Source organism: Musa acuminata, chromosome BXJ3-1, assembly GCF_036884655.1.
Source record: "Musa acuminata AAA Group cultivar baxijiao chromosome BXJ3-1, Cavendish_Baxijiao_AAA, whole genome shotgun sequence".
Classification (NCBI taxonomy): domain Eukaryota; kingdom Viridiplantae; phylum Streptophyta; class Magnoliopsida; order Zingiberales; family Musaceae; genus Musa; species Musa acuminata.
The window spans coordinates 4,980,847-5,008,659 of NC_088349.1; the positions used below are offsets into that span (position 1 = coordinate 4,980,847).

At 36.5% G+C, this 27,813-nt stretch overlaps 3 protein-coding genes across 3 annotated transcripts; all 3 read right to left on the reverse strand.

Moving 5' to 3' along the window:
• Window positions 1-117: 117 nt before the first annotated feature.
• LOC135629577 (T-complex protein 1 subunit zeta 1-like) lies at window positions 118-12,150 on the reverse strand. Its single transcript, XM_065137125.1, has 15 exons — window positions 11,893-12,150; window positions 11,762-11,825; window positions 11,537-11,672; window positions 10,470-10,621; window positions 10,318-10,365; window positions 8,417-8,509; window positions 7,240-7,346; window positions 5,758-5,872; window positions 5,583-5,669; window positions 2,925-3,129; window positions 2,738-2,832; window positions 915-983; window positions 737-844; window positions 518-636; window positions 118-443 (listed from the first exon to the last, which is right to left on the reverse strand). The coding sequence occupies exons 1-15, from the start codon at window positions 12,024-12,026 to the stop codon at window positions 368-370; spliced, it is 1,608 nt and encodes a 535-aa protein (XP_064993197.1). The 5' UTR covers window positions 12,027-12,150; the 3' UTR covers window positions 118-367.
• A 774-nt stretch (window positions 12,151-12,924) lies between these two features.
• On the reverse strand, window positions 12,925-13,873 carry LOC103985551 (CASP-like protein 1E1). Its single transcript, XM_009403285.3, has 2 exons — window positions 13,538-13,873; window positions 12,925-13,433 (listed from the first exon to the last, which is right to left on the reverse strand). Exons 1-2 carry the CDS (start codon window positions 13,870-13,872, stop codon window positions 13,091-13,093), a joined length of 678 nt encoding a protein of 225 aa, XP_009401560.3. The 5' UTR covers window position 13,873; the 3' UTR covers window positions 12,925-13,090.
• Window positions 13,874-14,594: 721 nt separating this feature from the next.
• Window positions 14,595-27,647, reverse strand: LOC135629667 (probable serine/threonine-protein phosphatase 2A regulatory subunit B'' subunit TON2). The gene is made up of 12 exons (XM_065137392.1): window positions 27,320-27,647; window positions 25,606-25,697; window positions 25,307-25,369; window positions 25,046-25,144; window positions 23,496-23,654; window positions 22,328-22,399; window positions 22,121-22,253; window positions 21,936-22,000; window positions 20,140-20,215; window positions 18,468-18,569; window positions 16,692-16,884; window positions 14,595-15,038 (listed from the first exon to the last, which is right to left on the reverse strand). The coding sequence occupies exons 1-12, from the start codon at window positions 27,471-27,473 to the stop codon at window positions 14,801-14,803; spliced, it is 1,446 nt and encodes a 481-aa protein (XP_064993464.1). The 5' UTR covers window positions 27,474-27,647; the 3' UTR covers window positions 14,595-14,800.
• Between the last annotated feature and the right edge of the window lie 166 nt (window positions 27,648-27,813).

A 27,813-nucleotide genomic window follows, 5' to 3' on the forward strand; every position in this document is an offset into this window, starting at 1 on the left:
AATTTATATATATAATAACATGGTCAATGCTGTGTAAAAATATTCCTGGTGAGCATTTGCTGGGGAGCAGCATTCATTCTCAACTTCGCAAGTTGCATGGCCTGACAATAAATAATATGAACCAAATCACAATCATTAGATAAAATATTTTCAGGACAATTTTTGTTCAATAAAACAGAAGCATTCCTCATCTCTCTAGGAGGGAAGGGTATAACAAACATGTAGTAGTACCCTATCATCAGCATTCTTTCACTCTACCATCAGCATTGTAATTTCTCATCGTTCAAATCCAGACGTCAAAACCACTTTTGAGATTTTGACCAATGTCTAAACTTAAAACAACCATATAGAGATATACACCATAGAATTAGGTTGGTTTTCTCATGTTCCGACCGGCACGGATCACTTCATCCACCAGAAGCAACTGGGATGCAATGACAGGCCTGCAAATAGAAGACACAATACATGAATTATTCATCGGAACAAAGTTTGTGAAACTATCAATGGTAGTACTTACCCTGAGTTTATGATCTGTCTTTTCACTGAGTAATTGTCAAAGATACCTTCCATTTGTGGATCTATTGGTTCTCCAGTATGGTGATTCAAACCCACAATGTTACCTCTGTCATGCTCACCCTTAAGAACATCATGAATTGTGGTTTAAGTTAGACCAAGATGCAAGACTTTGCTGATCGCCTTAGGTGAGTGGAGAAAAATATATGTTATAGGTCATTACCGTAAGAGCGATAATGACATCTTGTGTGTCGAGGCCAGAGTTCTCTGCTAGTGTCTTCGGCACCACCAGAAGAGCATCAGCAAAAGCTTCTACACCAAGCTGTGCACGCTGTAAAGAACATTTCATCAGTAATCTAGCATCAAGATAGTTGCTTGTACAAGATTTCAGAACACCATACCCCTTGAACAGTTTTCTTTATGTTGGTGACCAAATGCTGCCTGGCTGCAACCTCAAAAGCGCCAGCCCCCTATGCCAATGACAATATATCACAAAAATATTAGTAAAGTATCCAGTTCATCTTGTTACTCACTTTCATTGGCTCAGTATTTGTTCATTCTACAGATGAGCTAAAAGTAGCTATAACTTAAAACAAATTGATTCACTAAAATGTCGTGTGACTAGCAATTAACATACAAAACGGGAAAATAATCATCATAATCTTTCAAGATAAGAACATATTAAATAATACAACATGGTGTGTAGATGCAGTACTCTATAAGAAATGTTGCCATGATTTTTATCTTTGCTTGACGCAAGGATATAGACAATATTCCTCGTAGATTCAAAATCCTGCGATGTTTTGTGAACTTGATTATGTTTTCTCCTCTACAGCATAGATCAACCATTCAATCAATAAACATGTAAATTTAAGAAGATACCACATGGGCAGGATCAATAAACCGGCATGGAGTTATGTTCTAGTTTGTGCCATATTTACTAGCTACGTCAGAATGGTGTGGGGAGTTCTGCTTTTCCGCGATGTCTTTGATGTGCTGTTCTGGGATGGGTTCTTCCTGCTATGTTGCGGTTATGTAAACTACATGATGAGCCCAGTTTATCTGGAGCTTCTTTCTGTTTACTTCTCTATTAAGCAGAAGCAAAGTGCAACAACAGTTGCGCAATAGTATAAACCTCGTCTTAAACAGCCATCAACTGAAAGTGCATTAAAGTGCCTGAAACATCATAATTATGGTAGTCCTGAAATGACTGCATCTCACTGCAGGAAACTTAAGAAAGATAGTAATATAGCTTGAAAGAATTCCAAATTGCAATATCAGCTAGCTTTGAACTGGCAGGTTGCCATACCACACAGGAAATCATGCATAAAAAGAAATTTAAAAATCTACATAGCATGGCACTAGAAACTATGATATAAAAATATCCAAAAAGAACACCATAGAAGACACAACATATGAGGTGAAGAACAAAAACACTTATATCTTGATCAAAGCATATTTAAACAGATAAAACCTAAAAGTATTTGTAGCTGATCTCAAACCAAGGAATACAGGTGCTTCTAGCGTAGTTAGCATTCTGATGGAAAGAATCATGCTTACATTACCACAATATAATCTGTTTATCAAAAACTTTCTGAAAAGTAAATAAATGAAAGTTTTCACAGAAAGTTTTCTGAAGAAATTTTCCCTCAACCAGGACCTGCCAGTCAATCATATGCCACTAGCAACCAGATGCCCAAAAACTGTCTTTAAATACCTAGTCCACAGCATTGGGCATTCTGAATTCTTATGTAATATGGTATCTTAACACATGCCATGCATCAAAAACTTATATAGACAATCACCTACACATGATCTTCTAAAAGATTAGCTTCACAATCAAGCATCTAAACATGACGTACAGAAACACTGTATTTTATAGCATAAGCACGAGGCAGCTACACCAGCGATAAACTAATCCTGTCCATCGAGTCACATCACTAATGCCTACGGAATCATACTGTCATGCTGGCTGTACCAACATATTGACCTGCTCATGGCATGACTTTAAAGTATATATTGCAGATCCAGGCACAATACCACTCCAAAGGTGCCACCCACAATGCAAGACACAATACCATGCGGTTAGATGAGTTACAGCACTTGCCATATGAGAATGAAAGATGTACCACAGCATGTAAAACTTGATAAATTATGCTCGTTGATAAATACAGAAAAGAAGCATATCAACATTTGAGAACACCCCCCAAATTCAAAATCTCACCAGGACAACAGCTTCATCTTCAAGTGTATTCTTGACAGACCTGAGACCATCACGAACAGCATCCTTGATTTGAGCAATTGTATGGTCATTGGGTCCTGCAATGATGAATAACCTGATTTGAGATCCCCAATCGTGTGCTTTGTAGCTAAAGTAAAAAATGAATAATATTATCCTAGAAACTCAGAACCTTTAATCAAGATAGTACAAGAACGAGGGTTTTTCACATTCTCCACAAAGGTGTACTTTTCTTCACCAAGAATATGCTCATAAACAAGCCCAGCCCAGCCAAGACAATCTTCAGTCAAGTCATCAACAGAATTGACAGCCTCCCCACCACAAGCTAAAACCAGTCTTTCCATATTCCTCCTCTTAGCTCTTCGAAGTGCAATAATCTAGAAAGTGAGAGTAACAAAAGTCAAAATTGATACGTGGTAAAATTCTAAATAATTACAAAGGTTTCAAACATATGTATACATATATATATATACATATACATATACATATATATACATATACATATACATATATATACATATACATATATATATATATATATATATATATAACAGTCAGTATCTCAGAAAAGGATTCAGTGTTGTTCAGGATGAATTGAAAATGATATTACGTCTCAACAAAGCAAGAGCAGCCAAAATATAACACATGGGACAAAAAAGAATTCAGGTTGAGCAAAAGTAAGAAGGCCAATGATGCAAAGATAGTACTCACCAGTTCCCTACAGAATACAAGAACCAGAAAATAAAGGTTGCAATTATCACAGTTATCAATCCAAAGATAAGTCATTTATTATGATGTGCCACCGATGCCTTCAAAAATTGGCATCCTGAATAATCTATAAAGTATAAACAAAAGAACATTCAGTTTTCTGCATCTTATCTCCTAAATAGCTATCATACTTGACAGTCAACACAGTAATGAAACTTAATATGTACACAACATGGCCACTGACAAGAATCAGAATCTTTTGCATACAAAATAATCATTTACAGATTTCTGTTGCACACAAAATAATTGTCTGGATTTGGAATCCTAATTCAAGCTAGGAAGTTCACAACTCTCCATAGTGTAGCATACAATAAATTTTAGCTAATATATAATGTGAACTTTCACCAAAACATTTATCTTCTTATTTCTTTTCTTGAAATTTAGCCACCTAAAGAGCAAAACATCAACAATACTTGTAATGGGGACTTGACAAATAGAACTACGGTTATAGGATTGTTAATAAAATTTATGTTTTCATTAAGATTTTATTGTCAGAATCACAAAAAGACTGAATTCATCACTCCTAAAACCATTGAATTGGAACATCATTTCAATTAGTCTTACTTCAAATGGCATGGCATCTGAAATTAACAAATTGTATGAGATACCCAATTTTGATGAAGGCAAGTATATTTCACCACACTAAAAATAATTAAGAGTGGAAGGCCTATAATGAGGTTGCGTTCTGTCGAACCAAACCTGAGGCCCTGCTATTTTCTATAAAGCAACAACTCATTTTTTCCGTCTTAAACCTTTGGATGGTTCTGTGCAGACTAACAGTGAGATTAACCAAATTGTGGTTTCTTGGAAAAAGCCTGCTGAAGGTTAGTTCAAACTTCAAACTATATACAGAATACAGATGGCTCCTTCCACGCAGGATAACATGATGGTAGTCTTGGTTTCATCTTAGGATCATCTAATGGCACTTGCATCCTTACAGGTGGCAGATTTAACAATGACAAGGGACGATACTAGAATGAACTGACAGCTATTAAGGACCTCATTTTGCCAGAATGGAAGGGATCACTCAGCATGAGGAGCAAACTGATGCTAAAGCTGTCATCAACATGCTGGTTCTTAAGCAGAATTCACCATGGAATGTTCTTCACATCCTTGGAGACAATCAGATCATTTTAGAATCCTTGTCATGTTTATATATAGAGAGAAGGAAATTGTTGTGCCAATTGTTTGGCCAATTTTGCTAGGTTGTACAAATCCAATTTTGTTTGAAGACATGAGTGGCCTGAGGACTTTCCTTTTTGTGTGCTGATCTGCAGGACACAGGATGTATTTGTGTTTTGAAGTAATATAATTCTCTTTCCTTTGAATAAAGGGAACATTTAATTAATTAATGTTATGGACTGATCAATAATCTAAGAAATATAAGTTGATTGTAACTTCAAGGGACTGTGACCGCTAACCAGCACATATCACTAGCAATAAATGAAAAGGCACTAAAAAAGTGAGTATAACAAGAAGGATTATAACTCTCAAACTAAGCATAATTCGAAAACAAAACCCATTATACCAAACAAAATGTTATAAAAAGGGCAACAAGAGTTGCTCAAAACAATGTAACGAATGTAGACCAATTTATGCATTTCAAATGGAAGGAACTTAGATTTGTCATCTCATCTTCTCAAAACCAAAATGTATGAGAAACAAGGTGATCAAACCATAACTGCAATTCACTAAGATTTCTCTTAATAGAGTGGTGCGGATGTATCCTAAACGAAAGAAATCATGGATAATTAGAAAATACCATTCAGTTTAAAAGTAAAAAATTGTACAGCAAAATATGTACAGCCTAAAGGATGAGGGAAACATAGAATATGTCGCAATATACCATCTGGTTGGAACCTCTACAATTAATCCTTGATATGTCAAGAATTAGAAAACCCAGATGGATAGATGCAAGTAGGACAAGTTCAAAAATGTAGAAGAATCTTAAACTATCTTTTAAACATTGCAAGAGATATTGCAAGGGTCATCCCCCACACTACTGAAAGTGAAACAGACAAGATAATTCTAATTGTCATTATCAAGCAGTGACATGACTAACCCCTGCCCTAGCAAGGAGATCCAGAGATGGAGGATCAATTCCCTTTTGGTTGATCACAACAAAGTTGTTGTCATTGCCCGAGCAGACCTGCACGAGAAGAGAATTTTATTGAAGCAACACTCAAGCACAAGGTATTGAGACAAGTATACAAACTAAAGAGGAAAATCCTGGTGACCTTATTCTTTAGTTCAATGATCTTCTTAACTCGCTCATCAACTTGACGCCGTTCAGCAGCAACCATTTTCTCTCTCTGCTCTGCATTGGAGTAGAAAAACCCTGCATTTATTTCACTGAAGGAAAATTTGTTAGCTGGATATAAATAAATCAAGAGCAAGGACCAATATGTGGCATACTATTGCTGCACTTGTAGGACACCAAAATGCCACAGACATATGCATGCCATATACCAGCAAGGCATCATCATCATATGATGTGTTTTGCACCATGTACCAGAACCATAACCCACAACTAAAATGTTGCCATTGCATATTATGAAATTAATTCTTCCATGATGTTATGCAGCATAAAAAAGGGACAACAGTAGAGAGTACTAGAGAATATAAAGAACTTCATACAATTTTTATTTCTTCAGTTAATTGAGTCATCAAAAATTTCGAGGACATTAAATCATGTTTTTAGCTATTTTGAGAAAATATAAGTTCTGCTCATAGCCAAGAATATAAAAGATGAAATAATTTGCATTCATCAAAATAACCAGCATGATATAGAACACTCAATCCACTAAAGTAACAAGCAACAATGTAGTATCAGATCCCAAAGATGGTTCTTTTCTTATCTTATAGATTCAGGGATCCTATATTTATATAAATTTCATATATGAAACTAAGATAGTTACCTTTCAGAAAATTTTCTAACACTATATATAGGATATAGGAGAAATCTTCATGCTTCTGGAGGTCGGAGAAAAGATGTAATTTGTTACTGATAAAAAACTAGAGTTTTAAACTTATGTAACTAACTTCTTCTAACTAACCCAACAAAAAATAGGATACACATCTATGACAAATCTAACTCAGGTAGCATGGGGCAGATTGAGATAGGAGGCAAGTAAAAAGAATTGAGTGCCAAGCTGAATGAGGTAGGAAACTTTCAGGTATGTGTCTAGGACTACAATGACTGTTTGGAGTTGGCATTTGGTTGAGGGTTTTGCCTGGAGAAGGTGCTTAATCTCATATGTGGTAGCACTATTATAGTATTATGCAGGCTTTTGCTGTGGACAATGGGGAAGTAAAATATTTGGGACTCAAACATTTGCTTGATGCATTTCTTTTACCCCATCTTACCTGCAAGGTCACATTGTGTCCTTGAACCGATAACCATCCTTTGGTTAACCCAACCTCCTTCCTCCCTCATGACAAGCCAAAGGTACTGCAGGAATATTCACCTGTTGTCCACTGACTATGCCTTTCAACCTGATCTTAGGCACTATCTCATCCTCCATGGACAAAACCTTATGGAAGGACCTAGGTATTCAATGCATTGGATTCTTACCAATGTTTGTTTTACTCGAGACGACAATTGCAAGGCCAAAATGATAAGAAAAAGATAAAGTATATAAAAATCCAAGTTGTCAATTACTATGAGCTTCTTCTTCCAATAAAGATAACTGCAAAAAGCTAGCAGATCAAATTTCTACCTTTTCTCATACTCCAAGGAGACATTGCATGTCAAGATATAACAATTTTCTGCCCTCCGTTTCATATCAGGATGTCGAGAACCATGATCAAGGACGAGACCTTCAACCTTGAAAAAGGAACAAAACATGAACCAGACTAACAATAAGACCACAACTTCACACAACAAAACGTAACCAATTAGTAAGTTGAGTTGCAATTCTTGTTTGTCCCTGTCAATATGGGGGAAAAAAGCAACAACCTGAGAGTTAACATGCAACAGGAATAATCACATGTAACAGCATAAATTTCTATCTCTGCTCTAATGACTCTGTGAATTCTTGTAAATGTCATCGTTTCCAAGTTCTTGCAACATATTATTGTTAAAACAGATTAATTTTCAGGAACATATATCTGCATATCCAGTTAGCTATCCGTCGTCATGATTTGTGGCAGCATTTTATTTTCCTAATTCTCTACAATCCCTTGGGTTCATTCTTGCCACCAAACTACTAGTTTGTCTAAAACAAAAACTGTGTTTCCCCATTAATTTGATTATTATGTTTTTAAGTCTTACAAAATATGTTAGGATGGATTATACATAAAAATAGAATGATAAATATGATTTTTGGATACCAACACCAGGAAACAAAACTATCATGGTTAAACCAACGTTCGCTGTTTCGCCCAGACCGGTATGAAACAAGGGGCATGTACCGGTCAGAGTGCTGACACGGTCCACGAACCCACCCCAGTCTGGTCCACCATATAAAAGGGAAGTGGGAAACTGCAAGGCTCCACAGCGCTCACAAGCATCACCTCCACCTCCGCAAGGCTCGCGAACATAACCTTCGATACTGCGATCAACAGCGATCTCAGCTTGCCGCGACCTCACTGCACCGCCACGTCTTAGGTAAGGTCTCTTCTCCTCTTCCTCCTTCCTTCTTCCTCCTCCTCCGCCGCTTCCTCTTCTTCGCTCTTTCTTCCTCCCTCCTCCATCCCTTCTCTCTTTTTTCTTCCTCTTCAAAACATCGATACTTACCAGTGTACCATGTGTTGATACACCAATATAGACCGGTACATGTGTCGTTGACTGGCCGACACGTCGGCTCGGACCGATAAGGCAAACCTTGGGTTAAACTATAGCATTTTACATCTAATGTGAACAACAGACAATCATCATTTGCAAGAATAACATACCAAACGTGTATCAACATCAAACTTATGACGCATGTGCATTATCTCCACCATAAAGAGATCAATAGGCTCATCAGGTTTGCGTATGCAGAGCACCTGTTAATGTCAAAGTAAAGAATCGTCATCAGAAAGGAAGATGCAGTTACGGGAACTGAAGTTTACAAGCATCAAGAATACACTAAAAAGAATATTCATATAAGACTATTTGGAACTCAAAAGTTATAAAATGATTAAATTTTGATGTACCAATGCTGCAAAATAATATCAAATGAAAACATCATATTAAAGCTAAGAGACAAGAAATCAATTTTGCAGTTTAAGACCAAGATAAAGAATGTGATTATAAGACTTCAAATCAAGATAAGCATCAAATACAGTTTATTCCAGGTGCAACTGATGTGTTTCAGCTGAAAAAAAAATTGATAGCTTCCATTCCAACCTATCAAAAGAACCAACTGGATTTTGCAGCCATTTCCAGAGTTTCAGGCTGATCTGATTCGATCAGCCTAAGATCATTTTGGGTCATTTGTATTATAGTGTAATCGTGGCACGGGGATTCTAAAACTGTTTATGGTTGATTTTCTAGATATGCAAAGGTATTACAAGATCCCACTAATCTAATTGATATTTGGTCGATCTTAGAGAGATACCTAGTTAAGTTGATTATGTGCAAGCTAAAGTTCTCACCAGAACTATGATGTATTATATCAAAAGAAACCTGTATATCATGCAGATATAAGCATAATTACGTGAGAGGTTTTATAGCAAGTTTAAAGGAAGAAATTCAGCAAACAGGAATTCAGATTTATTCGCCTTTTAATTTTCATTTCGACCATAAAATTTTCAAATGTCTATATAATGTGTTATTTCCAAGGTTCTCAATTTTGGCCCATACCGGTATACTGGTACAGTACATACCAAAGCATACCGACGATATGTCAGAGAATACCAATAGTATGACAAAAAAAAGTTAAAAAATCTCCAAAAATACCAGGGTGTACCTACTGGTACGCTTCAGTAATGATCAAAATTCGATACACCTCAGTAACGATTGAAATCCAAAGCATAGTACCAATTGATTCACCTTGGTAACAGTTGGATTTCGACCGTTACCGCCGGGTACATACCCCATATTGCCCGGTATGAGGTCAAAACACTGGTATCGCCCGGTAGAGGGCAGTCCGTGTACCAGTATCATCTCAAACCGGTACGTACCACCTGTATTGAGCAATACACATCGAAATTGAGAACTCTGGACTTCTTTCACCTTAGTAAAGAGCACTTGTACCAATTGAATTTGAGCCTCTATTCAGAAAAGATCAATCTAGAATAGATGAGGCAAACATATCATGAACCCTGCTATTCATAATACATGACTGATTGTTAGTCACATGCCCAAATTCATGCTACAGAATGTTAAAAGGTTAGGTTCCACATAAGCATATACGTGTCAAGTGCCAATAGGTGACTTGATGTACTTGATCGATAATAGATAGGCCACAACATACATTTAGCATAAAGTACTTTTTTGCAAAATGTTTGGCATGAACCTACCTAAAGTGCATATAACTGTTGCATACAATATAATGAACTACTAAAAGGACAAAACAGAATATATTACTGTGACACAAACATCAATGATGAAGAAAACACAATCTAGCAAATATGTCCTGCATGAAACTACTAGTCAGCGATTCATTAAAGAAACACTCAACCTGAAACATTGGCACTGCAGTGTAAGATACACGCAACTTTCTTGTCATCAAATGAAAATTTGTTTTTCATACAGAAAAATATCAAGTTTTCCTAACATGCTAGAACCCAAAGAGAATGTCAGTTATCACTTTTATACATTTATCATCAAAGAAGAATAAGGACAAACAACCATTAAGGATGGTACTTACTCCATTAACAACAATATCTGTCAGTTGATCAGCTAGTCCCTCGTATAACTACAACAAAGAAAAATTCAAGAACCATGGTCAAAAGAGGAAAACGTAACTTGTTTACCTTTGACAATTCAGAGGTATACTACAGAAAGAAGAAACTCATTTACCTTTGTCCTAAGAGTTGTCCGTGCTACCATTTTCAATATCTCCTTGTCAGGGGTATCACCCATTACAACAGGTGTCTTAAACTTCTCAAGAAATTCAAGGGTAGACCGCTTAGCAATTTCAAATCCATCTACCAGTACCCGTGGATGCATTCCTGAGTGGAAATTCAAAAGGTTTTAAAGATCAGAAGCTATGGGCCGAGGAAGAACCATTCTAATAAGCTAAAATCATATGTAACACACAACATTAAACCGGGACACTAAAAGAAGTTCACTTAAAGCAATTTTTGAATCAGGTACTGCAACACCAGGGGTAAACAAACTTTCTTAAAATTGACTCACATGAAATGCTCAAAGTTAACAAACTATACAAGCACAAAAATTGTAAAAATTACATCATGTTAGTACTACTATGAGTTATGCAAAACTAAAATGAAGGTATTCAGTTCACAAGAATATAGCTGCTCCACAGAAAGCCCAATTACCAAAATGTTCATCTTAGCTCAGAGAAGAGCACATTTTCTTCAAAATGATTGGCTCCACACTTTCCTGTTTGTGGTCCCATATGCTCATAATCATAATCATAATCATCATCCAAGTTTTTCTATCATGAATTGTTTGATTATTCAAGATAATCATCATGAGCATCTGTGTAGACAATGCATCAAAGTATTGCATCCTTGAGTCAAAGCAAATTTGATCTCTGCCCCACTAAGATAATTGTCCCCACATTTTCAATCAATGTAAAATTACAGAGGTAAAGAAGGTGCTATAGTGGTTGAGCTCGGAAGAGTAAACCAAGCCTCCATTATTTCCATAGGTGGAAAATTACAATAAAGAAATTATACGATACACAGTGCACAAATCAGGTACTCTTTTACAAGTTTTGAGACACATAGTGAACCTTCTAATACTGACGAAGTACAACAAAGTGAAAAGAAGCAAGCACGCATAAAAGCCAATCACCAAATTAATAACAATGTGCTGTTCACAATAACCAAAATAATAAATCTCGGAAGGGACAGCCCGTTCACCCAGAACAAAAGCAAAGAAAATTAACTGGGAAAGACCTTCATCGATGTACCGCTCTGACTGCTTCATGAGCTCCCCAATGAAGAGCACAGTGGAGGTCGTGCCGTCGCCACTAGTCTCATCCTGCGCAACCGCTGTCCTCGCAATCATGATGGCTGTGGGGTTTTGGATTTGCTGCCGATCCAACAAAATGATTACCGAAGCATTTCTCGGGTAAATGGGAAAATAAGCGAACCTTTAACGAGTATTTCCAGAGATCATACCATCTCCTTCAGTAGAGTGTTGCCATCTTTGGTCAGCTTGATATCCCCAGCCCCTCCAACAAGCCTGCGCGTACAAAATCAATAAGTAAAGACGACAAAGGGATCAGAAGAGGAAGCGGCGGAAGGATTACATCTTGATGGTGCCCTTGGGCCCGAGGTTGGTCTTGAGGACGTCCTGGAGGCCCTTAGCGGCGTTGATGTTCATGTGGAGCGCCGCCGACTTGTTCAGCACCTCGGCGTTGGGATTCAACACCCGGAGCGACATCTTTCCCCCTCGTCGATCTCGAGCAAAGGAATTGAAATAAAGGGTAAAGGAGACAGATCTAGGTTGGGAGAAGGCGACGGCAAGCTGAAGCAAGAGGAAGAAGAGTAGGGTTTTATTGAGGGGAAGTGAAGAGGGGAAGGAAGTGCTCCAGAGATTTCTGTAACGACATAATGGGCCGCCAACTGACTGACTGACGACCACTAAGCGGCCCGGTTCGCCTAGTTTAATCCAACCCAATCCAGTCCGGCTCAGCTGGCCTTCTATTGAGCCGGGCTGATTCATTTAATGCTTGCTTTTAAAGAAGCTTGTCAAATGGCAAAATCGTAATATTATTGGGGACATAAAATTTTTGTCAAATTAATCATGTCTACTATATAGATGGAAATAGGATCATAAAATACCGGATATTCAATATTCTTCTTACCCATAAAGTATAAAAATATAGTCTCCTTACACCACTTCCTCGTCGTTGGTTGTCGACGGATGTCGCCCTTGCTCACAACCTTAATCGTTGGTCATGAAGGGGTTGCAGAGCCTATACTTTTATCACGGGATCGACAAAGGAGGGTAATTGACATAATTAAGAGTCGAGCAAAAGACGGAGGGAGATGATCGATGGGAGTAAAATGGTCATTTAAAAAAAAATAATATTCTATAAAGTTTTTCAAACTTAGTGCATGAAATTCTAAAACATGAGTTTTTTTTTCTAGAAATTGAACTAAAATATATTTTTTTATTTTTAAATATTTAATTATAACCCAAATATGTTCAATATATCACACTTGGACATTATATATCTCATCGGTAATAATATATCAGATCCACCTATCAAAAGTTGATGGTTCGAAACCTCATTAGCATTTTCGTATGCTAACATGTCTGATTCGATATTTTAATCTTTAGCAAAGTAAAATAAATTTTTTTTTCGTCTCTAAGTTTTTGTCACATATCCATATTTTCCGGTAAATGTTTGCCACACGCAAGAATCCATAGTTCAACCTCTTCTCGCCGACATCCAACAATAGAACAAGCATCGGTGATCTAAGCTACTTGGGTTTCGGAGCTCAGTAAGACCTCCTCCTGAGAGCAATCATCCCCAGCAAGACCAGCAGTAGGTAAGCTACGGACGCAAGCATGGACATGGCGATGGCGGCGTTGACGCGCGCGCAGAACTTGCTGGCCGTGTCGCAGATCCGGTCCCATCCGGCCAAGTTTTCCTGCCCCTTCTCGGCCACCACGCTGATCGCCGTCGCTGCGCCGTTGCCTGAGAAGAGAAGAACCAGCATGACCAGGTCGGCCAGGGAGAGTGCGAACAGCGTCCCGCCTGACCCTGCTCTCTTCGCGATCGAGATCACCAGCGCGATCACCGAGCAGAAAAAGACCACCGCGTTGACTATTACGAAGTACCTGGTAGTCAACCAAACGACGAGAGAGAGAGAGAAGAGCGTCATGAATGGGTACAGTTTCATGTGAAGCTGCATAGGAGATAACGTTAACGAATAGATTCATACACATATCCGGCGGAGTACGTCGACTTCACCGTCGCCATGAGGGTGGTCGTCTCGTTGGTGAGAGGATCACGAATGAGAAGCGTAACGATCTCCTTGGCAGCACCCATGACGACCGTCGAGATGAGGGTGAAGACGACGGCGAGGAAGCGAAGGATGTAGCCCGGTAAGTTCGTCGACGGGGGCGAGCCTTCATTGTAGCCTTGGGTTCCATCGAACCCAGGCCTGAACTGGGACTCCATTCTCACCTGGATGCTGCTGAGTGAGGAAGATGGTGGAGGACAAGAGTACTGTGTGTGAAAGGCCGGTGCAGAAGCATGTAGTACTTCCTGTGGCATGGGAAGAGACTCATGTGATTATATAGGAATTAGGTATACTTGATCTCGGAATCAGATGCTAGATCTGATGTACTCGGAGGTCAACTAATCAGAGCACACAGCAATGAAATGAGAATAAAGAAAGGAGGTCAACTCATCAGAACCGCCTCTGCAGGTTCCTTTAGGCTAAGGTTACTGCCGAGAGAGAGAGAGTGCAGAAGGGCACAGAGTGATGGAATCTCGGGACTTGCGCTTATTTGGTCTCTATTTTAACCTCGAACCATCAAGAACATGCACAAGGTTTTATGGATCGATGCTCTTCATGATGCTTTTTTGTTCGTGTCGGTGTAGCATGTGCTGCATTAAAGGATATCAGTCAACGTTTCCTCTCTCTCTCTCTCTCTCTCTCTCTCTCTCTCTCTCTCTCTCTCTCTCTATATATATATATATATATATATATATATATATATATATATCCTCCCTACCTATCTATCTATCTATCTATCTATCTATCTATTTACATCTTCTCAAATATGTTTATTTTGGATTAGCATCAGAACATTACACCATGAAACTATCAGAACTTTTGGTTCAAACATGTATTCTGTCAATGCTCATATACCTCATCATACCATTTCTTAGACAAACAAGTAGCAGACAGGTAACACAAATCAACCTTGTTTTTGTAGCCAAAAGTAAAAAGAGAAACAAGAGAACATATTTAACCCCACACAGTTTCAGCATTGAGAGTCTTTGGAAAAGAGAGTATAATTGAGATGTTATGCAGGCTCATTAGCTCAAATTCTCCCAGAGGTACATTAAGTCAGAATCCCATACCAAAAAGAGGAGTTTTGAAAGGAGAGTATGATTGATGATTGGCTATTCATTAAATTCAGATGTTACAAGCTGGTTCAGTTCAGATGGCTAGACCAGATATGTGGCGAGCAAATCACTCTTCCTCTGGTTCTTCCTCTTCCTGCAATAGATTCTCCCTGTTGTCGTGCGCCCAGAACCCACGCACATCTATGAGCATGCTCGCGACCGTGCCACCTTGCTTGCAGGCAAGAAGATCAGCAAGTGTGACCCTAAGAGGGTCCACGGGTTTGACCATGTCCCAGATTTCATCTCTTACATCTTCAATACAGAGCTCATAGTTCCCACCCTCGATCCACTTCTGGTGCACATCTCTGGCAAAAGGAACATAACGTAAGGAAGATTTCAAGGCTAGCAATGCAAAACAGGAAGAGGAAACACTAGAGTTACTGCTTTCAGTGCCTAGACACTAGAACAGTATATGGCCTTCTGTCGATATTTCAAGGCCTGCTTTCAGTGCCTAAACACAGATGCCATCTATGCAACATATAGATTCAATTATGGATTTGTCATATCTATAATCACTTCGACTCGGGGGACATGTATACAGATACAGATATCAAACAGATACTAAATTCTCTAACCATATTTGTCCAAGCAGACATGAATACAAACATATATATAACAGATATGAGCTTAAATCATATTTAGTAGGATGACGATGCAAATATTACATGAATTGCAGATAACATAAAAACATATATAAAAACCAATTTCAACCTACAATTTAAAATTTTTATTTATAGCAATTATGAAAAAATGAAAGAATGATTAAAATAACATACATAGAAAACTCAATCAATTAACAACTTTTCTTTGATTAATAAAAGAAAATTCAACACTTTAAGTTTGAGGTATCTTTGATTATTTGAGTATTTCAATATAGATAAAATTCAACCTATGTATGTATGTCTTCAGATATGAATACAAATATGTGATAAATACACATTTCTACAAATATATAGAGTTCAACTTGAATATGAGAATAGATTCATACTTCATAGAGATAATATCCTACCCACATTAATCCTTGGAGCTTCCAAACTTCTACAGCTTGCTAAGCCTATGTGTGGTTAAACTCCTGTTTGCGCTAGACAGCACAAAATTGATAAGAGAACCACCTTTCTCAAATCTGCCAATAACTTATCTATTTACATCTTGAAACTTCAAGGTTCACTTAGTATTTCTGGAAGCAAAGAAAAGCCAAGGCCTATTCAGAATCTCATTTAGTTGTTTATTTCCAATGCAAAACTGATATATATTCATTTGAAATAGTTACTTCTGTTGTTAAGGAAATGCTTTTGGCTGATTAACTTTACCATGATAATAATTAAAGCAAATCTCCAAGTGAATGTGAAAGTACTACTTAGAAGGTACTTCTTTCCATCAAATCAAAGTTTGAGGACAGAATTACGAGGACACTACCCCATGTTCATATTTGCATGGCTGCACCAAAACATAATGAAATACCAAACTGTTGCTTATCCAGGAAAAGATTCTCTAGTCACCAATATTGCCTCCATTTAATGTAAAGATCTTAGGAGTATAAACAGTCACTAGCAAGATCATAAGCGTTTCAATAATATCATAATTCGCTCCAGAAAATGGCATAGCTAATAGGAATTATGCAATGTAACAAACCACATCCCTTAATAAAAGCCGCTTGCAAAGAATGGGGGCTATAAAACTACATATTTACAAAGGTGCAGTACTATTTTAATAGTAGTAGGAGAAACTCCATATCAGGAAAAAAACAAAAGAAAAATAAATCAGTGTAATACAATAAACATACTAAACTTACAGCTAATAATGTCAGCAGTCGAAGTACATGCATGTGGATCAACATGAACATACATATATATAAGAAATAGTAAATGTATGAACATGTAGTACATGAACAGGATCATATGAGATCACACTAAGGATTAAAAAGCAATGTAACAATAGACATAATCAAAGAAAAGCACCTGAAGAGGGTATGAACATCAGCTGTTGTCAGATAGCCCCGTCCCTGGAGATCAAGACACCTGAACAAGTACGTCAATCCTTCGGGTGTGTCTTTGTTTTCCAGGGCCAGAACAAAATCCAGAAAGCTTTCGAAGTCCATCTCACGAGAATTACCCCCACCAGTTTTACTTCGACGTACATGCTCATCAAAAACTGAAAACATAGAGAAGAACAATAACAAGACTGACATGTGTTCAATAATAACAAGAAAGAAAATATAACCACATATTTATTTAGGAGCAGCAGCAAAGAACTATTCGTCTGGAGAATCATGGAAAGTTGTATATGGATTGGTACAATGCCAGATTAGCAACTTAACAAAAGAATGCTTGTCAAATCCATGTCACACACCAAGAAAGGAAAGGAACAGGAAGCCAAAAAAATAAAAAGAAAATTTTGAACTCTCTTTTCTTGTAAGCTTGCATTAAGAAGATTGTTCCTGTGGTGCTAGAATTGTAGAAAGGTAAAGCAGCACATACAAAGAGTAGATATGTTTAATAGTTAATGGTCAATACCAAGCAGCAATTCTGGAATGCTAGCAATTCTGGAATTTGAACTAAATGTGAGAAAAAGAATTTTGTTGACACAAAAACAAAAAGGCATAAAATCTTATTAAATTCTTACTAGTTTAGGAAGGTTTAAGCTTCCCAAATGAGTCATAGCATGCAGCATGACGTAAAAGATGTATAAATCAGAAAATCAGTTTGAAAACTGTGTGCACACAGTCCTAATTCTTCTATCAATGTAATTCTTATTGTTCATTGCAGCCTTGAACTTCCTCTTTCGACAAAAGGAATTCTTACTTCAGTAGTGAAATCCATAATTAGGTTTAGAATAATATCCTGATAACTGAAAGAAATAATGGAATAACAAAGACAAAATTAAAACTAATTGTAGGCTATCATATATGACACTCAAAAAATTTGACAATATTCAAATCTATAGAGAACTATTGCTCTCAACAAGCTCCTGCGAATTTTTCTCATGGAGTACTTGGACGGCTTGCATATCCTTGTCAATACCCATTACCATAAAGGAGTTGAATAAATTTTAGACCCTCGTTAAGATATTTGTGCATGATTGTTTCAAGAGCCTTGCATTTCACAAATAATTTTATATTAATGCTACCAAATAAAATTCTCCATAAAAGAGTATCTAAAGTGAACCTGTTTTTTGCTATAGAAGGTACGTTGATGGTGCAACCCTTTAACGAAATTGAGAGATAAAGAATTTTGATAATGAGTGTGGATTGCATTAGTAGATGGTGCGTATATTTCCAATTCATTGGTGAATGAAATATGAATGAATAACAAAAGTATCAAAGATTTAACAGCATTTCTTTGCATAACTTCAAAAATTCTTTGCATATGCCCTACAACTTGTCAAAATAGAAGTCGTATATGAAGTACAAGCTCACAACAAAGTACTTCTATTCAAGGTATATATGTGTATATATGTATATATATATATATATGAGGCGACATCGCATCGCCTCGGTGACGCGACGTCGCCTTTTATAATATATATATATATATATATATATATATATATATATATATATATATTTCGTTCCGTCCGGTAACGGACGGTCCATGTACCAGTAAGCTGACGGACTGGTACATACCGCCCGTACCGAGCGGTATTATTCGAAATTGCATATCTTGCTTCTTTACAATATTTTAAAAGATCATAGACTGAAAAATGAGCTTACTACGCATGGAGTGCTAGAAACTAACCTCTCTCAATAAAGATTTCAGTCAGTGTCCCATCTGCATATTCTTTGAGCTCTTGCTTGCTTAATGTTCCATTCTTGTCTTTATCTAGAGCAAGAAACATATCTGTGCAATAATAACACAATAAGAAAACATCTAAAAGGAAATATACCTCAGTTCATACCCCTTGATATCCAGAAAAACACAAAAAATATCCTAATTTGTAAATGCAAGTTACCCTAGAAAGCCATTATTCCATGTAGTTGCAATATCCTTCAATTGCTAGTATCAGAAGACAAATTAGGGAGGATCACTGCTATCAACATAAGCAGGTTATAAAGTTAACTGGGACATTACTGATAATCTATGAAGCTTATAGATTGTCATAATCTATAAAGTTTGCGACACCAATGTTCTCATACAATGAAAGCCATCACATCTGAATCATTGTCTATTGCTCAGAAACTCAGATTCAGATGGAAACTCTGCAATATTTTCAATAGATATTTCCAGATTATGCTGAAATTCTACAGTACTTACCATGATTAAGTTGGTCAATGGCCCAATATTCCTCTACTGATCTACATTAAATTTTTTGTAATTGAGCTTCATTACCTTCTTTACTATTTCTTGGCAGAAAGAACAAAAACAACAAAAGTTCATTGATAACTGTCTGGTGATTGTTCAACACCAATGGTTAATGCTACACATTAATTTTTTACAGCTCTCATTTATTATTCCACACAAATGCAAATGAACAACTGTGTTCATCTAGAAATTTCTCATGTTGAACAACCTGAATCCACGGTCAGCAATGCTCAACTGTGTCATGTTGCTAAACTAATGCTCAGGTTGGACATACAAGGGTCAGCATTGAAGTTTAGAAGGAGGCCCCAGATAATGTTGCAACACTGTCATTTTGGCCTATTTGACAAATGTTTCAGTTTCATCACTGGACTATAATTTCTTTGAGAATCTTTCAGATGCTTGTGAAAAATCCCACATAAAGAGAAAGAATAAAAAGTTGAACTATTCTGTGTTGATTGGTTCACATCCACTACATATTGCTTTTACCACATCAATTCACAAGATACATGAACACAAACGACCATGATAATTAAAAATTGTCTCTCCTAGATTAATCTGTTTTCCACAAAATTACTGTTATATATGATACCAGTAGTAAATTCATGATAGAATTTTGACAGCTACTTGGATGCTAGCTAATCATCATAACATACATAAATAAAGGATCCAAACCTGACCTTATAAGCATAACAATGGAATGGTGAAGAGGCATATTGAACAGTCAAAAAGCAAATCTACTAGTTTATAGCCAACTGAGCTTTCTTCTCACCCTATGGTTGGCGCACACCTATCTTAATGTCACACTGTCTGATTCTGAATTTTTAAAAGGTAAAATGGAGTATGCCGTATATATGAGAATAATGGTTAACTTATGCTTAAGGACTAAAGGATTAGGATTTCCTAACATGTGATAAAGCAGGTTCTAAGAGTAAATACCATTACATAAAATGATGTGTACTTCAGAATGTATAAAATTCATTATCAAACTTGATATGAGATATCTAATAGCACCTGGCTAGCTCTACTTTAGTGTCCATGAAGGGAACAGAATATGCAGCCAACAATAAAAGCAGAAAGACATTAAGATAATCATAAATACACGACATACCACATATACGCTGTGCAGAAGTTAAAGAGAACCAATTCTCTGCCTGTTCAGTATCAGTAACTTCTTCTTCACTTTCCTAAAGAACAGTCAAAACGTATATCAAATAGAGAACCAGAAGTAGGGTCTGATGCATCTAAATTTTCCTGTACCACAATATAGAGCTGCAGAACCTTACTATTCATACATTTGAGGAAAAAAGTAACAATTACAGAAACTGTTATAGGTAAATATTCTTCTAAGGGATATGTTTTATTTGAATTAGGAAAAGGTTAAAAAAATCTTTCTAGTATGACAACTGGTAAGATGGTAAAGTTTTGATATCTTGGTTATGCACATAGGTTTTGGATTGTTAGACCTTGCAGATATTTCTACTGCAATGCACATGACGGCAATTTAATCCCTGTTTTGATGAACAATCTATTGGTTCTCTGCATTGCTTTCTGATAGAACCATAACTAAGTCAAATTCTTGGCACAAGACTGTTTCAGTCACCATTCCAACCAGAAAATTAGCGGCATTTGCTAGAGTCTGTCACTCCAAATTAGTTTATTTAAGCCAAATTCTGCCAATCCAGGTGCCAAATCAATCATATTTGACAAACTCAGATGATTCTCGTAAAAAAATTCGACCCGGTTTGAATTGATCCAGTCAATTCAGTAGAGGGTTAACAGGAATCTAGAAGAGATACCTAAGTTCTCAATAATCACATACAAGATACCCCATAAGCCCTAAGATTTATCTTTTCGCCTTAAGCTCTTATTTTCATCTTTGAATCTTCTACTAACTAAATACTCACTGGAACTAGGCCATTCTTTGGCTTTTGTTTATAAATAACATGCTTCAGCGGCAAAAGATACCAGTAACAAACACCTAGTGCGACAATTGTCGTAATATTTTGGAGCAAAATCATGCACGATGTGTTAATATTTTGTTGACTTTGCAGTGATATAAAGAATTGTTTTCATCAGTCTCTTAGCTTTACTACTTATCTTCTATTTTACCAATAGTAACATTCATCTGTAGAGGGAAACAATAAGGTAAAGAGAGTCCATTTTACAACACCAAAATTCCAAGATTCCAAGAACAAGATTGCAAACCAACAAAAGCTCTTCACCCCAAAAACTGAGAAGAATTGGAAGAAGAAGCCACTAGTCTTACTTAAACAAAGTAAACATGCAAAAATCAAGATAAAAGTAGTGGCATATGGTAGTTAGCAATCCATAATATGGTAATCCTCGAAAACTTTTTGCCTTAGTAATTTACTGAAAAAGTAAAAACTCATCAATCATCTAATTTTAAATGTCCACCAAACTTCGATAAGAAACAGTAACAAATATAACTTGCTTCTTTTTATCAAAATTGTGTGAGGTAGTGTTTTTTGTTTGACAGAAAGGAAAATGTGAAATTTAAATCTCTCTCTCTCTCTCTCTCTCTCTCTCTCTCTCTATATGTATATATATATATATATATATGTGTGTGTGTGTGTGTGTGTGTGTGTGTGTGTGTGTGTGTGTGTATGCATGTATGTATGTATGTATATGTGTATATACACACACACACACCATGTTACTAAGCTCTCACCAGAAAACATTCAATGGTCTATGTTATATATTTGTTATCATTAAAAAAAGACATATCCAATGCACAAGGCTTCCACCAATACGAAGTCTGGAGAGGATTAAAGTACGAAGTCTTCCCTCTAAATATAGAAGGGTTGTTTCTGTAACATGTTTCTTACTGTTAATTGAATATTTTTTTAACATAAGGGAAGGGGGATCTTGCATTAAAATAGCTACCTGGTGCAGCTCCATGAGCTCCTGTAGACAGTTGCTCAGCAAAACCTTCTTTATGTCAGCCTTTCCTATGATTATTCAAAAAAAAAAAAAAATTAATGTTATCCTGGGTCTGTAAAACTTGGCGATTCCTCCTATGGCAATTTTCAATCAATCTTTCAGTATACAGGAAGAGTTAAGTAGAAAACCTCGCCTATGAGGATCACAAAAGAAGAAGAACTTGCGTACAGCTATTCGACAATACATCTGAACAAAGGCTGCAGGCATGTCACGGAGCTGTGCCAGATTAGGAATAAGGCCTCTTATATAGGCCTCCATTTCCTGCAGTTACAATGGTGTCACAAGCATCTACTTCTATTGCAAATATCAATACACCAAAATAAATGCATTCTTACATGAGGTTGAAGGAAACCATCGGAGTCCTCATCAAGCTCACTCATATCGATTCTTGCCTGTGTAAGTGAAACCTGATGCATAACAAAGATGAACCAGACACTTCACATATCCAGTGAGAATATCTAAAATTATTTCAAGAATATGAATGAGAATTGGACAATGACCATATTAGAATCTCCAACAATTGATCAGAGATGTATCTTAAGAATTGAACAGTAACCAAAGAGGCGCCTTTCAACTGTTGAACTACTCTGTTCCAATATTTCTTTTCAATCCAACCTTTCTCAGGATAGTTTATGACTATATGTACAAGTTCTTCATTAGCAACCTGTTAGTAAAATCATTAAGTTCCAGTACTTATGACTTATGAGACTCCTACTGTCCTACATACAATAGTATTTTCTTATCGAGATTATCCATGTTTCATGAGCTGTTAAACAGAAGAAGATCATCAAGTATTGACCATTAAAATTTTTGGCAATGACAGTGACTTTTCTTTAGCAGTTAATCAACTTCAGAAAGATACACAACTCCAAAATCTTTTTCTTTGGATAAAAATATAATCAAATCATTACTAAAGTTGTGTATTATACAAGTGGCAGAGAAGGAGATGTGGCAAACTTTTTATCGAGAATGTTAAGTTGTAACATTCAGCATAATCCTTCTAATACTAGCTCCCTGACTGTTGCAATCAAGTTATTTAAGTTAACCAATTAAGCATGCCATCATTATTCATTTTGACAGTGAAAAATGAAAGAACATGAGCTAATGAATTGGATCCAAAATTATAATAAGAATCAAAATAAAGCCCCTGGTACTGATTTTACAATTACATGCCCTCACAACTGCCAATGCTGCATTTACAATAAAAAATTGGGCATTCAGATAAACTGTACATCATTAGTATGATCTATGACACACTAGAATGCAGTCACCTAGTTGGTGATGTTCATAGTTCAAGCTGACAATATTAAGTGCTACATTACAAAAAAGGACATAGTTAACGAAGAAATGGCAAGAATAGTTTTTTCATTAAAAATAAATCTATTAGTTAATAGGGAAAGTATATTTGGCAGAAAATGATTACAACCAGCAACAACGTTGGAATTTTCCATGCAATATAATTTGTTAAGATAAAAAATTCAATGGTAAAGCAACCAAAGATACCGTCCGCATCACATAAAGATAGAAAGGCAGGATAGCTATTCTTCCAGATTCATCCTTTTCAAACTTCATGAAATTAGAAGGGCTAAAAAATCGTCGACATTTTGGACCAATTTGCTCTGTGCAAAGAGAGGCGATGTGACAGAAATCTTCATAGTTCATCTGTAGAAGGGGATAAGAAACCAATATGTATTACCAGAATTTTTACATATATCAAATTATAACAAACAAGGCTAACTCATGTATTCAGGTATATAAATCAGAAATCTAAAGACACATATCCATTTGAAATACTAAAATAGCATGTAAATTGTAGTAAAAGCTAAAGATATTATATATGTAATACTCAATTAGCATTCCGTTAGTACTTATTATCGTAACTAGGCTTGATCTTCATGGATCCACCTTTGATCTATTCGGATCTTGACTTGATCCAAATGGATCTAGCTTTGATTGTTGAGGATCTTGACTACATCCATCCGGATAAAGCGTGGATCAAGCCTAGAGCCATTCAAATCAAGATCTTCAGGGATCTAACCATTCGGATCTTTGCTTGATCCATCTGAAGTCATTTTTTCAGCCAGATCGATCTTACACCATAGAGTAATGGTTTAATGACAATAGATACAACTCCAATATGCTCTAGCCTCCACAGGCCTACATGCCACAATCATACTTTGCCCTAAGGAGGTTCCTACTGCATGTTATTGATGCATCAATGGCACACCATTTATGAGTATAATCTATCATTGGAGGCATTGGGTCTACGAGACGTGATACAAATTCAATGATCAAGGACATTGATCCACCGGCTATGGACTCTCATCATTCATTTGGTACTAGAAGCAGAGGGATGCTGAGGTTAGAAAACTATCTTATTTTGCCCATATCTTAGAGTTTCCACACCTAATCCAACCTCTCCGTTCTTTTCTCATGGGTAAAGGGGTGCATCAATCCAAGGAAGCAACCTTATTTGATGGACAGAGTGGAAACCAGCGACCAAGTTCTTCGATGGATCCATAGAGCTAAGAATTTTTGCCTTCAATCCTTAGCCACTAAGCAATTCAGTTTCATATTTGTTGTTTTATAGCTTAGATTTTCTTTTATTTTTATTTATTTTGATTGTATAGTCCAAGAAAGTAGATGAAAGAACCCTGAAATAAGTTTTTTTTCTAATTTACAGCTGATTTTTCAACCAAATTTTGAAGAATCTATTCATATGTACTGACAATCGACACATGGGTATTTTCAAATTTTGAAGAATCTATTCATACCATTTCAGCCTGGGATCAGTAGAGGTCTAGTACAAGATTGCAATCCTTGCATAGTTGCATGGAATAGGTTTCTCAACTTTACCAAAATTGTCAAGTCTTTTGCCAATGTGATAAATTATATAAGAAAAAAGGAGTATCAAAAGTTAGAATTCACCTCATAATGGAGACAGGATCGAGGTGATTGAGCATGGATATATATCAGATGCCCAATTATGTCTAATCATGAAAAGTTATGAATATAGTGCATGTCCTCATGAATTTTTGAAAATACATGTGTACCTTTTCAGCTCCAGTAGCATCATCAATAACACAATTTTCCCTTAGGCAAACCCACATGGCGTCAAGGTCATCAGCATTCAGTAAAAGTTCTGACTGCTTCTGCATGATGAAGGATGAGCACAAAAACAGTTACACAGCAGCCAAAGACACCAATAATGTTTTCAGCCTAATGCATTATTAGCATCTCTCAAAACACAACATGACAAAAATAATAATAATCAAGTTTTACCAACCAAAACAATTGTCTGTGTGACCAAATACCTTTAAGAATCGGTACTTTGCCAACCTTTGAACCCTATGACTGATTGATCCTTCTTCAGGCTTCTGCTTCACAAAGAAATATATTATGGAAACAGAATTGAAAGATTGCATGGCAAAAAACCAATTACTTTGAAAATAGTGGTAATTTGGATCAATTTTCGAGCAAAAGAGGCAGATCTGAATGTCATCATAACAAAACAACCATCAACAAACCCATATGTAATATTTTTTTCTATATGCTTTTAAATATATTGATAAAAGGGCAGAGGGGATATCCTAAAACTAATCAACTAACTTGCCTTTTTGTAGAAGCTAGGGATCAATCCTGCTTGTGCATTTTTCTGTTGCCGTTCTTTGAAAATCTCGAGCAAAATCCTTTTCGTTTCAAGCTCTGAAAAAATTAAAATGTTTCTTGAGGCAAATTGTTTAATTGATATGCTCCATATAGAGGTATTGATTAAAAGCTTCTGGTAAATCCATTAAAATTATTTTTGTACCAAGATCATAAAGCATTGGAACAAGCAAAACATGTAAGCATGTAGTTGGCTTGAGCTTCAAAAGTCTGGTGTTCAAGAGACAGTGGCTTTTGAGGTTCAAAATACAAACAAGGAACACAGATTATATAGATTTTTCACATCCTTGTAAGAAACTTAGTATGTGCTGTTCCAAAGGCCACTACCAAATTAGGAACTATGAAACTCTTATCAATTGTTTGAATAATATCTGTATATCCTAACTTAAGGTTCATCCAATTATGCAAGATAATCAGGTTTCATGGAATGACAGCAAGAAATTTTATTGTTTGTATGCTAAGTTTTTCTAGCCTAGTAATTTAAAGTTATCAAACTGGACATAAAGGAATTATCCAATAGCCTAAATCCTTCCATAAACAAATTTCAGCAGCGTGTTAATTAGAATAACTAAGTTAATTGGTGGAAATTCCTCTGATATAATGACATTATGTAAATATTATCCTGGTCAGATATCATAGAGGTCTCCAGATATCCTAAATTATACAAATTTAGTAACAAAGCATGATAATCCTGCTTTGGAATAAAGGTGATGGGAAAAATTTTATAACAAATAGATTAACACAGATAGGAGATACAAGGAGTCATTTATAAAGAAAACCATCTATTTCTATCCTGTGTTCTAGACATACTCTCTTTTTTTTCTTTTTCTTTTTTGTAAAGAATAAGTGATAAACTGTCAAAATATTTACTAGCTAAACTGGCTGAAACCTTCAAAACTCTCATGGCCTACTAATTTAGTGACAAAGCAAGATAATCGTGCTTTGGAATATAGGTGACAGGAAAAACTTTATGACAAATAAATTAACACAAATAGAAGATACAAGGAATCATATATAAAGAAAACCCCTCTATTTCTAGACTGTGTTCTGAAATACTCTCATGGCATACTAGTGCAACTTCATAGTTGACCCAAAGAGAAGTAAGAATGAGAAAAATGTCTATTTGAGACTTGAAAATACTCATTGAATTGCGTTAAGTTCGTCAGCATCTATTCATCACCAGCTGCAAGTGTTGTAAATTTGCAATTCATGTTGTCTAGAGATTTAGCCACTTGAATTTTCATTTGCAGTATTTCAGAATCCGCAGGACAATAAAATTCATATATTTTCCATAACATTCTTAAGGATCACATATATCCTAATCCTAAAATAAAATTGATCCAATCAGGTTTCTGATTTCAATTTCAAGTCCTTAGGGCTAAATCCAAAATATAAATTAACTTAAAATTGCAACCCCAGTTTGCACCAAATACTCGTTTGTGTTCTGAACGGATGACCGACATGAATCTTCATAAAAATTTCTCCAGTTTGGAAGTGAAGGAGACCAAGAAGCACTCCCATAACTCGATTGTTTACGAAAATTTCAAGAAATATTTCTAGCACAAAAGAACCCAAGCAAGCAGAAACTCTCAAAGGGAAAAACGAGAAGAAAGAATGATGGTAATGGGGAATAAGGACAAGATTCAAGGAAGGGAACAGACCCATGAGAGCTTCCGAGCCAAGGCCGGCACCGGATCCGACGAACTGGCGCAGATTACGGACCCAGGGCATGGAAGATGCGGACGGGATCTTCTTGGGCGCCGCCGCGGCCTCGTGGCCGCCGCTGCCTTCGCCGTCGCTGGAACCGCTGTACATTGTCTACGCCGTCACCACCGCTCCGATCAGGCAGCTCCGGGGAGGACGCGCCTGGCCTAATCGTTGAACCCAAAGCGCATAGACAGATCAAACGCTACCACTGGTTCCTTTCTCGACTGGTTCAAAGCAGCCTCGGCCTTGGGTAAAGAGAGATCGCCAAGAGGCTCTCTTTGTCATTTCAACGACTTTATATATATATATATATATATATATATATATAGAGGAGTAACTTACTTCGGTGTTTGAAACAGCAAAATTAATTGCATATGGTGGGACTCGATTCGTACCCGAGTTGGAAAGGCATGGGAGTGGAATCACGATCTAAGACACATAATAAAAC

Excerpts from the sequence above, each read along its gene's own strand:
- LOC135629667 (XM_065137392.1), bottom strand. The coding sequence starts at position 27,473 with ATGTACAGCGGTTCCAGCGACGGCGAAGGCAGCGGCGGCCACGAGGCC. Across the intron at positions 25,145-25,306 it reads CAAAGTACCGATTCTTAAAG|AAGCAGTCAGAACTTTTACT; the intron begins GTATTTGGTCAC and ends TTCATCATGCAG. Across the intron at positions 15,039-16,691 it reads GATGTTCATACCCTCTTCAG|AGATGTGCACCAGAAGTGGA; the intron begins GTGCTTTTCTTT and ends TCCTTTTGCCAG.
- LOC103985551 (XM_009403285.3), bottom strand. The coding sequence starts at position 13,872 with ATGCCACAGGAAGTACTACATGCTTCTGCACCGGCCTTTCACACACAG. Across the intron at positions 13,434-13,537 it reads ACGTACTCCGCCGGATATGT|GTACTTCGTAATAGTCAACG; the intron begins GTATGAATCTAT and ends GTTGACTACCAG.
- LOC135629577 (XM_065137125.1), bottom strand. The coding sequence starts at position 12,026 with ATGTCGCTCCGGGTGTTGAATCCCAACGCCGAGGTGCTGAACAAGTCG. Across the intron at positions 11,673-11,761 it reads ACACTCTACTGAAGGAGATG|CAAATCCAAAACCCCACAGC; the intron begins GTATGATCTCTG and ends TTGGATCGGCAG. Across the intron at positions 5,670-5,757 it reads TCATTGAACTAAAGAATAAG|GTCTGCTCGGGCAATGACAA; the intron begins GTCACCAGGATT and ends CTTCTCGTGCAG.